This window comes from Corvus hawaiiensis, chromosome 17, assembly GCF_020740725.1.
Source record: "Corvus hawaiiensis isolate bCorHaw1 chromosome 17, bCorHaw1.pri.cur, whole genome shotgun sequence".
Lineage (NCBI taxonomy): Eukaryota > Metazoa > Chordata > Aves > Passeriformes > Corvidae > Corvus > Corvus hawaiiensis.
Window position 1 is genome coordinate 16,263,582 of NC_063229.1, and position 13,623 is coordinate 16,277,204.

A 13,623-nucleotide genomic window follows, 5' to 3' on the forward strand; every position below is an offset into this window, starting at 1 on the left:
GTACTTCTCCAAAGCTCCTGCCTCGCAAGCTGGCCATGTTTCAGCTGAGTGTCCCTGGAAGGGGGACACAGCCAGTTTCCAGAAGTCAGCATCGAGGCACAGGGTGGTGAGAGCAGAGGTTCAAAGGCAGGAGCCTGCAATCCCCCGAGGCAACACCTACCGTGGGGGGTAGGTACCACCTCGCATGGTGTAGTTGTAGGTGGATCTCATCCCCGTGTAAGGGTCGATGGGTTTGTACATGGGCTTCTTCCCCAGCTTCATGCAAAGTGCATTCAACTCCACTGTGGGGGTTACACTGTCTAAATAAAAAGGAATAGAAAGGGTTGTCCAGCTGTCACAAGGAACTGAGACAATTTAAACTCTTTTTGCTGGCTCAAAGCAGGGAAAAATGAGCTCAACTTTTGCCACATGCAGTATCTTAAATGACTGAATTCCAAACAGAACTGCTAATGAACAGAAAGAGAATAAGTCTGTATGATGCACATTAACATCAACAGCCTAGTACAGCTGTGGCAAGTCCTGTTACAAAAAAGTAAATTTGCAGGGAGCTCTTTTTGGATTTTTTTTTAAATTTTGCTTTTAATTTCTGAAGCTGCTAATTTACCTACATTTACAGTGTATCTAACAAAGTGCAGAAAAAGAATTTTCTGCAGGAAAGAAATTTCTCCAAATATACATTCTACATCCTTTCTGTGTCTCTTGTTTACTGAGAATGATCAAACATTTCTCTGTCCTCAATGACCTAAGAACGATTTTTATGACTCTTCACTTTCAAATCACAACTGGCCTTGTCAAAAGGCAGGTAAATTGCTACTGAGGGCTAAAACATTTCTCTCAGTGCCGGTATTGTGGGTATGAAGAACTGACTCCCAGTCCATTCTCACTGGAGAAAGAACAGGCAAGTGTCATTTTTTTCTACCACAGGTCTCACTGGCTCAGAAATCAGTTGTACTCTAGTACAAGAGGTCTGGTGTGAGGTAATTGCCAAAAGAAAGCGAAACTATGGAACAGATGCACAAAGTAAGTACTTGCTAGCTTTTAGTATTTTCACTGTTGACCGTACAAAGTGTTTCTAAGGAATGAATTTAGGTAGTATCAGAACAAAGGAGAAGTTTTAACCCTTGCTGAACACACTAATGCTGTCCTAACAGCTTTGGGCTACATGCATAGCACACACGTGTGCAGCTAAGATGTGAAGACAGTGCATACAGAATTTTACATTTTAAGAAGAGCTTAAAAGCAATCTAAGTAATGTAAGAACTTCACTAAACATAGCAAACTACAATTTCAATGCTTTTATACAAATCAATGTATATATTTATCTTTAAAGTACAAATTAGACAAATTCCAAAGTTCTGATCCCATCTCCCACAACATAAACTTCTTTGGGTTTTATGAAATTAACATTTCTAAAGTAGTCTTTTTTGTCCAGCTTTTGAACTATCCTGTCAGAATTACGTAAATCATTCATCTGCCCATGAAAAAGATTATTCTTTGCTGTGACCAAATTCCTCACGTAGTTTTTTGTTCTTGTTGTTCTTTTTTTAATTTGGTTTTTTTTAGGATTAGGATAAACATCTTTTTCAGGATTTCCTAGAGTGTTACAATACAAGACAGTAAGTCAAGCAACAGGTTCTTCAAGCCAGAATGATTTGACGGAAAAAAAAAATATTTTAAACTTACTAATATGATTGTATTTATCATGTCACCTACAACAATCAAAGATTAAATCAAGATGAAGTTCTCACAAAACCTGACAATTTCCATTATTAAACAGGCAGAATCACAGTTTTTATTCGTCCTCATGCAACTTCAATACATACCAAAAGCAGAAAGGTGTATTCTCTCTATGTATAACTATTTTAAATCAGTTTGTTGTGGCATATACCTGGATTCTTGCCTTCACTACGAGATGGACGAGCTGTAGGCTTCGGGAATTTTGTCCCTTCCAAAGCTTTGGCAGCTGCTGCATGTTGCGCTTTTTTAATACTAGTTCCTTCAGCTTCCCAATGCTGGTCCCCAAGAGTCAGCTGCACTGTAAACACCTCAAAACCAGAAACAGGGTATTTTGTAAAAAGCTGCTTCAGAATTAATGTAGTTTATTAGACCCTATTACACAAAACAATGAGTCTTTCAGTGATGCACAAGTTGAGAATATGGTAATCCAAGTTCTCCTTAACTCCCAGGTCATCTCCAGATTTTCAACACTTTGCACATCAACAGGATTTTCCCAATTACTGAACTAAGAATTTCACAACAATTGTAGCTGGCAAATATCCTGCATGAGATCTGACAGGCTAAAAACCCAGAGCAGTGTGGGGAGAGGTGACAGCCCCAGGGGAGCTGCTGTGCCCAGGTCACTGAACAGCAGACTGGAAACTCACCCTTCTTTGTGACACATAACTCCACTTTTGCTTTAATCCTCTGAAAGGTTTTTTAAAGCTATTTTTCAGCAGTTTGAAGAAAGTTAAGTTCCCACTGTACCATAAAAGCTTCTACATGCCCACAGGTGAATGAAACACAATTGAACAGATGTTCTCAATGTTATTCCAATACTTTCTGTAAATGCCAACTCCTTCATACCTTGACACCTTGTGACATTTTGAGAACCCAACTTTTTAGTTCCCAGGTACCAGTTTCACACTTCCCTACCACTGATGCTCTGGGGGGGCTTCCCTTTCCTCTCCATTACTCTGGATTATTTTGCACCAAAATCACACACTTCACCTTTCCACTCCGGAAGGTGAAAGAGCATGAGCAGCAGCAATAAGAAACTTGTATGAACATTTACCTTAGAATGAGCTGGACCTTGCTCACTCAGAAGCTTATACTCGGGCTGAATCTTGTTGAAACGGGCTAATTCATTCACAAGACACATGGGGGTTTTCTCTTTGGGGTTTGCCATGTTTGAAGGAGCTGAAAGGTTGCATAAGATCAGAAAAATGAACTGATAACTGTGAACTGTACTACAAATTTTAATTAAAAAAAAGGAATCTCAGTGGCTTAGCATTTAGTTGTGTGCAATGCTGGAATAGACAGCTTTGCTCACTGGCCAAACTGGTAACAATCTATTGAACTCTGGGATTTCCAAGCAATGCTCATGCCTAAAAAGCATCATCATTAAATTCAAGGTTCTAATGCAAGCCAGAAGTAGGAAGTTAGAAGACTCCTGCATACAGTTCCCATCTTATCTAGTACATTTCAAGGTCCAAATCTTCCAAGTATTCATAATTACCACTTGCTTTGAATAAATTTCAAAACCTCACATTTCCCTTTTCCTGTTTTCCCCTATTAGCTATTTTTTATTACTCTTTATTTGTTCTCTTGCATTTTGTTAGTGTAATATATTTATCATTAAACTGGTCATAGAAGAACTAAAGATAATAGAACTAAAACTATTTCCAACAACACTTTTTCATACTTAAAACAAGCTACTGGTAGAAAAGATGGATAGTAATGTTTCAAAAATTTATGTCATACTATTAAAACTATTCTTTACTATTACAAACATATCACTTAATTGCTGGAACTTTAGGTTAAAGTATGCTTCTACCTGTCTCCAACAGATTTCATTCCATAGGGAGAAAGCATTGCAAGCTACTGCAGTTGGATAAATATTACTTTTAAATCATGTGTAGGCGCAAGGCATCAGGAATATATCAAGCCAAACTGTAAGGGTTAAAAATATATACAGTTATTGGCCCTCTATCTTACCTGCAGCTGCATTGGTGGATGTAACTGAAGCAGAGGGCAAAGCAGAGTTTTGGATAGGTCTGCCTGCATTTTCAGAGGGCAAAGAACTAGTAGTAGAAGGTATACTCAAAGGCTGTGAAAGAGATGGGGTTTTATTCAGTATTTGGCTCCCAGCAAGGGCAGCAGAAGGTGTCTGAATCTGAACTTGAGACATGTTTCACTTCCAACCAGAGCAGATTCTGTAGGCAAACAGCTTTGAACGCAGACAAATTCCAATTTTGGAAGCCAAATTATTGACCTAAAATGTAAAGATGAAAACCAGATTATACTAAATATTTAGCATTCTCTAACTAACAATCTACTGAAATTATTCCTCCATCAGCAAAAGGGGAAACAGTGTTCAACCAAGCACCCATTGTTCCCATTTTGTCCAATTAGTCACTCACACATCCAGTTTGCACAGCACAGTTCCACCCATACACCCCACTGTGTTTCACACTTCTTTCATTTATAGAAGAGTAGTACAGAAGCGTTATTTATGCTTGTTCATTACTGTCTGTCTCTTTTCCCCACCACTGAATCCACTTAGAAAGCAAATCCTGTTACTCACACCCAGAGCCACTGGTTATACACTGAACAAAGAGCAACTTCCACAGACAAATTACATTTCATGCGTTCTACCATTTGAAGTTAAACTTTTTCACTTGGAGGGCAAGAAATAAATGCAGTCTTTACAAAAAAACTGCTTAGAGCATACATCCTTTATTATTATCATAGAGTTTTCCCCCAGGATCACCAGGAATGCCAAGCCACTTAAGAGGAGAAAAAGCTGGAGTCCAGCAGGAGATGCTGAAGTAGCTCTGGCGGGGAAAAGCAAAGGTGTAAGAGTTCATAAACTGTATCAGCTACACGTATTCTGAAGGTTACTTCTGTTGAAGTCAGGACACGTCTCAGTCACAGTTCAAGCATCAATTTAGAGTCACTTGGCCTTGCAGCACTATAAACAAGTGTTGGAAGTGCTCACGGGCACTACCTATGGCCATTTAGGAAAACCCCCTCGGAGCGCAGGACGCGCCCCAGTCTGTGTGCAGTGCTGTGACAGATCTTTCCTGTGCTGACAAATTAGTATTAGATTTCTCTTACACATGGATGCAAAATTATCCTCATGTTCAGCCAGTGGAACCTAAATAGACATGAACAGGTCAGCTGTCCATATCCACTTACAAGCCACATATCAATTTATAAATACATTTTACAGCCAAGTAAATCCATTTTACACACAAAGGCACTCACACATGCACAGACACACACTGGTCACCTACGGATCTAATCAGGGCAGCACACAAAGGTTTATTCTTTCCTAATTTATAGGTGAAAAGGAGAAATCACTGCTCCAGCTACCACCAGGCGGGCCATTAGTAGCAACACAAGTCCACTAGGGCTCTGTGAGCTTCAAATTCTGAACCTGTGAATGGATTTCCAAATGTGAGAGGAGCAGCAATGAGTCAGAGGGAAGTTTTTAGACAGTTACTGACAAAACAAGCCTAAGAGGAGAACCTAGATCAATACATTCATGGACAGAAAGATTTAATTACTTATTAAATAAGAGGTAAGAAGCTACTGGAAAACAACAGATACACCACCAAATCTACCATGTGGAGTATTTTTACTTTGGAAAAAAACATCATAAACATGTCAGACTTATCATACTACCACCTGTATAACTTTGTTTTTACTAGAGAGCAAAAATAGTTCAGTTCCCATTAGTCCAGAAGACACATATGCAGATTACACTCAGAATAAATCCTATATTTGACTACTAAATTTGCAGCAGTTACACTGGGTGCATTGTAACTGTGAGAGTGGTATTAGTGAGTCTGTCTAAAGGACCTCTACGAAATCATAAGACAAAGAAGAAAATTATTTAGAATAAGACTCCAGGGTAATAACTTTACAATCACTAAGTTTAATTCCCAAGAGCATCACTAGAATCACTGAAAATTTTCAGCTATAACACAATAATAATTGCCTGGCAAAGACAATACCAAAGGCTTGCAGATGAAGAAATGCAATGAAGTCTTGCAATGAAAAAAGCCAACTCTCCTTTTCTGCTGAAGTGCAATGTCTTTTTAAGTAAATGAAGTTACAGCTTTTAGCCACCCATTTTGAGAAGACAACACCAAAAGCTGTTATTTTGATGTCAGAAACATCAGGATGTTTCAGATCATGCTGGAAAGGAGGTCTGACATTATTTTCAGAAAACTTCTACAAGCAGTTTGCTTTTAAAGCAAGGCACTACCTTTCACATATTTGCCATTGCCTGGTTTTAGGGAACCAGGTTTCAGCTTCAAAACACATGGGTGAAAGTGGCTTTGTAGTGGTACAGTGCAGGGAAGAGCAGTGCACAATCCCTGGGGTTTGTTTGCCCAAGAAAGGGGGCCCCTGACAAGGACAGTCCAGTTTGCTTTTGCTGTTTCCAGCTGAGTCCCCGAGAAGCTCAGAGCAAAGCTCAGACAGTGCCCAGCTCTCCCCAGGACAGCTCCTGTGTCACAGCTCCCTGCTCACAGGGGCACCCAGGACACAGTGCAGCCCCTACTCACAGAAATCTGTGGGGACTCAAAGGCACATCCTACTGCTTGAGACAAGCAACTTCAAAGAACAAAAGAACAAAGAACAAAATCTGGAATTTGTGTTTGCATTCACAGCTACCTGTGCAGGTGACGATCCTTTAGCTGATTTGTGGGAAATATTTCACTCAGATGAAAGAACTCACTGTCCATCATTGCACACTTAACTACAGGTTATTTGGGGATTCTGAAAGGCTTTACAGTGCATTTACAAAGAAATATGCTCTTTACCCTATAACAGGCTTATAAAATTCTAACTATCCAAGAAAAAAGCACCATAATTGAGAAAGCTGAAGCTAACCACTCATAAAGGCTGTTTCAGCGGACAGAGAAAGAAAGATGGCAGAATTTCAGGGGATTTTTCCATGTAATCAGGGCTTAGATCCTTCAAACTTTTCAAGATACCTACTGGTACAAGTAACTGATCCCTACACACAGTACTCGAGGTGTTGCTAGAATTGAAGGCCACTCAGATATCCAAGAGAGGTGAAAGAACAAAAATTTTACTCACACAATCTGAGCCAGAAGCTAATTACAGAACTGCTCCTTTCCCACCCTTCCACAGTTACTTTTCGCTAACTCATACCAGAGCATTTGAAGTGTTACCAAAACAGTGTTGCAGTAGAAGGTTATCCTCACCAGGTGGAGGGGGAGAGGGGGGTGGCTGCATCAAACAACTCAGTGACCTATGGACAATACTAAACTTAAATGGATTTCCAGGTGACAGAAGACTGCTCATCACTTGTTTTAGATTTTTATTTTCTTTTGGTGCATCAATGCCTGGAACATTCCCAGAAATTTTGAACACATTAAAATGCAAAGTTCAGGTGTCACTAAGGTAACCAAAGAAATGCACAAAGATGTGAGCATGGTCAATCCACTCACCCAAAAAGAAATTAAAATCTTCATATATAAAAGAATGCAACATTTTTAGATAAAAGTTTTCTTGGGTTTTTTTTTTTTTTTGTGTTGTAATTCACACAGGACTTGCAGATACAAGCCAGAGGACCAAACAAAAATCAAACACTTCCTGTGGATAACTGGGTTTTACAACTTGTCATTTTTTTCAACACGATGCAAATAGAAAGGTAAGAAACTTTAATGTTTTAAGTAAATTTCCAGTACCTTTAGGAGATCCAGAGAGTGAAGATTTGTATTTAGTTCTCAATAGGATATTTATGATGGACAATGCCTAAAAGAAAAAACAGAGAGTTAGCATTTTCCTTCCTAAAGGCACAAAAAGATCTTCTGTGGAAAATCTCTCACCCTACACTGAGTTTGCTTCACCTATTTGATCATGAGGACTTGTATGACCCTTCCATTACCACTGACAAACTGTTCAACACAGCCGCTTTTCCAAGCAGAATTTCCAACCTGATCCAAGAATCCTCCTTACTCTTTTCCCAACCCCAAGTGATGTTTCTCACCCAAGCAGTGGAATCTCACAATAGTGCTCTTTGCAGAATTATGAGTCACTTGCCAATTTTCTTTCTGTAGTGAGGCTTCCAGTTCTTCCGTAGTGAGGCTCTTCTTCCTAAGAGCCCTAGAGATCAGCTCCCAAAATTAGACCCAGACCTTAATTCACAAAGCCAAACCAAAAGCAAGCCACAAACTGAGAAACTCTTGTAGCTATTAATTGCAGAAATTGATATAGATTCCACCTTTTGGCTACATTTCCAATCCAGTGATTTCACTCACAAATGGGCTAAAACCATTTTAGAATAAAATTATCTCAATCCTGCATATGAAACCTGTCACTGCATGGACTGCTCTAAATGGAAATCAAAACCTATTTTATTCTGCTTACAAATATAGCACAAAGTGTTTAATCCTTCTTTTCCATGCCTAAGCCAACTGTGTGCAGCTGCCAGCAACATCACTACCAGCCACAAAATGGGGGAGATCTCAATCTTGATTAAGGTTAGAAGAGGACAGAGCTCTTGAATTTACTTCCGACAGGCATTTCAAACTCTTAGGATGACTCCTAGGACTGTGAGCAGTTCTCCTGCTGGAACAAAGGAGGACGCAGAGCCTCAAATAGGCCGGCATCACACCTGTTGTTTACCAACAGGAGAGTGAAGAAGGAAGACAAGATTACAGTCGGCTCAACTTTTCTTCTAGAGGGTTTTCTGGAGGCTAAGCTAAGCATCTGAAAAACAAGGAAATGGATAATATTTTCAGGCAGGGTCAAGACCAAGTTGCATAAAGACAACAGAATTTTCTCCCCCAGCCATCCCTGGTGCCCCTGCCAAGAATGAACCCCTCAACCTCAGCACAACAAGTGCAAGGGGCTGGGCAGGCACTGCCCACTGGTAACCATGGTAAAGACACCACTGATGGGCACCAGCAGAGTCTCAGCACAAACCGACGCTGCCAAACTGCTTTAGAAAAAGCCCTCACCATTCTGAGATACAGCAACAAAGAACCAGCCCGAGCGAGGTCTGCACTAGTCCTGCTCCATACTCAGACACTGAGCCTTCAGCTGGAACCCTGCACCCAAGTGGGGGACCAGGCTCCAGGCAGAATCGACGGAGGAAAAGCCCCAAACACTCAGCTTCAGAGAAATATAACCTATAGGAAAACTACTAAAGGATTTGAACTTGTATATTCTGAAGAGGGCTGGCTGGGGCCTGAGAACCAGAAGTTCATGTACTTAAAAGGATTTTGGAGTGGAAAAGAACAATCTGTTCTTTATGGTTAAAGTGACAGAACAAGAGGCAACAGGCTTAAATAAAGGTGCATCAAGAAAACCTTTGTTGTAATGGTCACAATGAAGTACCCTGCTTTGAGTGACAGAGGGGTTCCCCGCTGGTGGCAAGCTGTAAGTCATTGATAGAAATCCACGAGGATGAGGTTGGCACCTGAGACACTGCAGAGGAATGGATGGACCACTTCACTCTGAGTCCCTCTCAGGGTGGATTCCCAGCACTGAACACACTTCTGTGCACCTGGCTGGACTGGCACATTTCTATCTCTTATCCGAGGGACACCGAGGCCTGGTTGTTGTTAGACAACAGGTTTGGCAGCACAGGATCTCATGTGGGTCCTGCCACAGGCTGGCTCTGAACCCTGAGAAACCACCTGCAAATACAAGAGACTAAATCCTCAAAGAAACAGGTTTCATTCACTGCGAGGACCAGCATAGGGAAAGGTGTCCTGTTCTTCAGGGGGTGCGGACTCGGAAGGCTGCAGGTTGTGATGCTCTTCTTGTGCCTCTTGTTAGGAACCAGCTGTATCCCCCATTCCCACCCTGTGTGCACACACTCACCGCTCCTGCCCCACCAGCACCAGGCAGAGCAGCCCGAGAAGCAGGACAAACGGCAGACACAACCATCAAGTTCATATTACAAGGGCTTCCTGACATCATCAAATAAAATTCATGTGACAAACAATATCCAAGAAGCAGGTTTAGCCATAGGAAATGAGATGTTAAATGAGATTCCTCTCTGAAGAGAAGATGCTCCATGACACAGTGCACCAGGACAGTCACCAGCCCATGGCAGCCAGAGCAAGCCATGTTCCTTGTTCCTTATCAACAACAAACTGTTCTCACGCAAGAAAGTTCATTTATCCTCATTTCACAGGCGGGCACCTAGAACACGAACCCCAAGCCCATCCCTGCCAAAGGGGGTGGGTACCCAGGAGGGTTCAGCTCACAAAGCTGAAGAGGGTGTGCAACACACAGCCCTGACCCCAAGCCCCTCCCCTTGAGGCCAGGCACGACAGTCTGGAGCTCTGGGAGAGGCAGCAGGCCCAGCCTGCGCCAGAATTCACAGTCACCCCACACACAGCCCCACTAGTGAACAACAGCATTTTCTCCCCTTTTTTGCAGACTGGGAATACATCAGTGTGTTCACTCCTATTTAAACAGTGATTAGAATGACTCCCTCTCTCCTCCTGGTTTTAAGGAGTTTTAAATAACTCCAGTGTGGTGGCTGAATCTCTTTTGTCCCACACTCAACTATTTTGAGGCACAAAAAATAAATATCCAAAAACTCTAGGAGATTTGTTGAGATGCTTTGTTACCTAAAATACCTTTGAAAAACCCACATTAGGGGTAGCTTGGTAACATACAGCATAAAATTTCCAAGCTGCTGCAACAGTCTTTTAAGAGCATCTATTTACAACTGGAAAGTCTAAATAAATACTCACTATAAATTGATAAACAATGACTAAATTTTACAGACTTAAGGCTATTTGCACAAAATGTAAAATACTGGTTGAACAATGTTTTCTTCTTAGATAATCTGCAATACTTCCGCAAGACAGGGTCCATCTCAAAAGTAACACTGTAGAAAAAGATGCTGCTCTTTTTGGTAAGGGCACAAACACTAAATGTTATGCAAAATAGTCTGGGATACAAGATATGGATTATTAATAAGAGAAGAAAAGCTAAAATTTGAAAGTAAAAGCTGAAGGAAAAGAGGGAACTAGCAAACATACATAAGAACCAGGCAGTTCCAAACATAATGCAAATTGATAAACCAGGAAATGATATAATGAATAAACACTTAACTGTTTACTTCTAGCTCAATTAGCGTTGTGACAAAATAGTTCACGGATTTTAACTTTATTCCCTGCAGTAGAACAGGTAAAAAAACCCACGGACACTGCTGAGAGCCAGCATGCCCAGATCTCCTTCACTGTCCCAGGGCATCTGTAGCTCCTCTAATGAAATAACCAATCCCCGGCAAGGATCCTGGACAAAGCAACCAGAAAAAGGGCTTTTTGAATGTTCATTTGTCTCCAAGACAAAGGTGATGTTCTTCAGGAAGATCTGAAAGGCACAAAGTTTCCAGTTTTGCTCTGACTTTGTACAGTCACACCACTCCAAACTTATTTCAATCTATGAATAATTTTGCCACAAAACACATTTTGACTGACTTGTACTGATAGTGAAAACATGATTCATGATGTTATGAAAAACTCTGAACGGAATGGCTGGATAAAACAACAATATAAAAAGGAATTGTTTCTTGCATACACCCTTTTAGAAGAGTTTTGAAAGTTTCTGATCCAACTTCAGAAAATAGAAAACACAGTAAAAAATTCAGCCCCTTGGCTCTTTACATTCCCATCAAGATGTGACAGACTTTCAGTGAATCTCTGCAAAAGTTAGAACAAACAAATTTGTTGCATGTATGAGATAATCAACAGACAAATCAGAAATTACTTTGTTACATTGCAGCCATAGTTGCATAATCAGAACTCAAGTTCTCATGTCCACTAGTATTAAAAAAAGACCAAACCCAAAACATTTCCTCCAGTTTGAGCAAGGGAACTGTGCAGTACACTTGCACATTCTAGTTAGAAGAAACCAGATTTTATAAATATACCATTCCAAAAGCAGACAACAGATTTCATTCAGATATTTTATTTCACTGATGTATACGTGTATATATAGACCTAGACTTCACTGACATTGCAAAGGATGTTCCTCCCAGGTTTGCCTTAAACCTGCCAGAAAAGCAGTAACAAAAATACCCAACAGATGAATGCATCGTAAAAATGGCTCTGGCAATACCAAGTACAGCATCCCCTGGATGGGCAACACAAACCTGCACTATCTCTAGGATAGACAAAGGCAGTAGAAAGGTTTAAACGGAACTTGTTGCTTTACATCTCCCGAAAAACTAGTGTTCTGCTCAGGAAACAGGGAGAAGTGATCCCGGAGCGGCGACGGCTGCCAGACCCGGTGGAACGAGGGGAAAGCCGGGGTTGCCCGTTCAGCTGTGCGTGCGTTCTGGGAAACACGGCCAGGAGGGGCTGGCGCTGACCCTGCTGCTGTCATCGCACCCGCACGCGCTGCCCCAGCAGTCCGACCAGTCTGGTTCGGACTCAGGAGTTTTGGTACCGCCATCCTCTGCCCCGGGGTCCGCAGCCCGGGAGCGCTGTGGGGCTCCGGGCACTCCGCGGAGCGCGACGGCCGCAGCCGCGTCCCCGGGGCCCGGCGGCTGAACCGGCTCTGCTGCCGCGGCCTCTGCGCCGGGGGGTCCCCGCTGCCGCCCCCGAGCCGCGCCGGGGATTTCGGGCAGAGTGGGGAGCGAGCACCCCCCGTCCACGGCACCGGGATGCGGTGCCACCGCTTCGGGACCTCCGGAGCGCCGCTGTCACTGCCCGCGCCGGGGCGGCCGCAGCCCCGCCGCCCCCGACACTTCCCCCCCGAGGGCCGGGGGCGCCGGCGCCAGCGCCGGGCCCATCGCGGTCCGGTCCCAGCTCCCCGCCGGGGCCCTCTCCCGGCCCCGCCACCGCAGGAGCGGGTACAGCCCGGATGTGCGCGGGATGAACACCGGGCCGGGAACGGGCACACGGCGAGCCCCGGACGGGGAGGGGGTTCCGAGCCGCCCCCTCCCCACGGCCACGGCCACGGCCCCGGCTCCGGCCCGGCGCGGGCCCGCCAGGCCCCGCCGCCCCCCGCCCGCGGCCCCGCCAGGCCCGGGCCGCCCGCGCCCCCTCACCTGCGCTGGGCTCGGCTCCGGGCCGGGGCGGGCGGGGGTCGCTCAGTCCATGGGCCGGGCGGGACCGGCGGGGCGGCACAGGGCAAACACCAAAGAGAATGAGCGGGGCGGTGCGGCCCGCCGGAACTGACGGCACCGCGCCGGGGGCGGTGCCGCCCCACAGCCAATCGGCAGCAGGAGAGCCCCCGGCGGCACCGCCCCCCGCCGCGCTTCTGACCAATGGGCACGCAGCTCTGCCGGGAGCACCGCCTCCTCCGCAGCGACTACAAGTCCCGGCGCGCTCCGCGCGAGCCGCAGAGCGGGAAACTACAGCTCCCGACGTGTCCCGCGCGGGGCCGGGGGCGGGGCCAGGCGGTGCAGTCGCGTCCGCCGCGTCCGCCGCCGCTTCCGACCCCGCCCGTTCCCGTTCCCCGCCCGTTCCCGCTCCCCGCCCGTTCCCGTTCCCCGCCCGTTCCCGCTCCCCGCCCACTCCCCCCCCGCTCTCCCGCCTGTTCCCCCGCCCGCTCCCCGCCCGTTCCCCGCCCGTTCCCGTTCCCGTTGCCCCGCCCGTTCCCGTTCCCGTTGCCCCGCCCGTTCCCGTTCCCGTTCCCGTTCCCGTTCCCGTTCCCCGCCCGTTCCCCGGAGCCCGCGCGGCCTTTCCGTGCACCGAAAGCGGCCACACTTACGGTTTTTTTTCCTTGCATCTGCGCGTTCTGGGAAAAGAAACGTGAGACGAGCGAACGCAGCCGCTGCCGGGGGCCGGGGCGAGGCGCGATGGGCGCGGAGGGTCACCCAGCGGGGCCGAAGCAGGAGGTAGCGCAGATGTCACCAACACACCCAGGGACGAGCATTTAACAAACAAAAAT

At 45.0% G+C, this 13,623-nt stretch overlaps 1 protein-coding gene across 8 annotated transcripts in view; it reads right to left on the reverse strand.

The window, feature by feature from the left end:
* Positions 1-12,912, reverse strand: part of STAU1 (staufen double-stranded RNA binding protein 1) — a 28,423-nt gene extending 15,511 nt beyond the window's left edge. For 3 of the 8 annotated variants that reach the window (XM_048321762.1, XM_048321757.1, XM_048321758.1), the window contains exons 1-6: positions 12,779-12,909; positions 7,446-7,512; positions 3,715-3,991; positions 2,792-2,916; positions 1,889-2,045; positions 161-299 (exon numbers count right to left, since the gene is read on the reverse strand). In XM_048321762.1, the coding sequence (XP_048177719.1) occupies positions 161-299; positions 1,889-2,045; positions 2,792-2,916; positions 3,715-3,907 (614 nt within the window). In that variant the 5' untranslated portion in view covers positions 3,908-3,991; positions 7,446-7,512; positions 12,779-12,909. Of the gene's footprint in view, positions 1-160; positions 300-1,888; positions 2,046-2,791; positions 2,917-3,714; positions 3,992-7,445; positions 7,513-12,778 lie in introns of all 8 variants that reach the window. The other 5 variants (XM_048321761.1, XM_048321755.1, XM_048321760.1 and 2 more) reach the window with 4 other exon arrangements.
* Between the last annotated feature and the right edge of the window lie 711 nt (positions 12,913-13,623).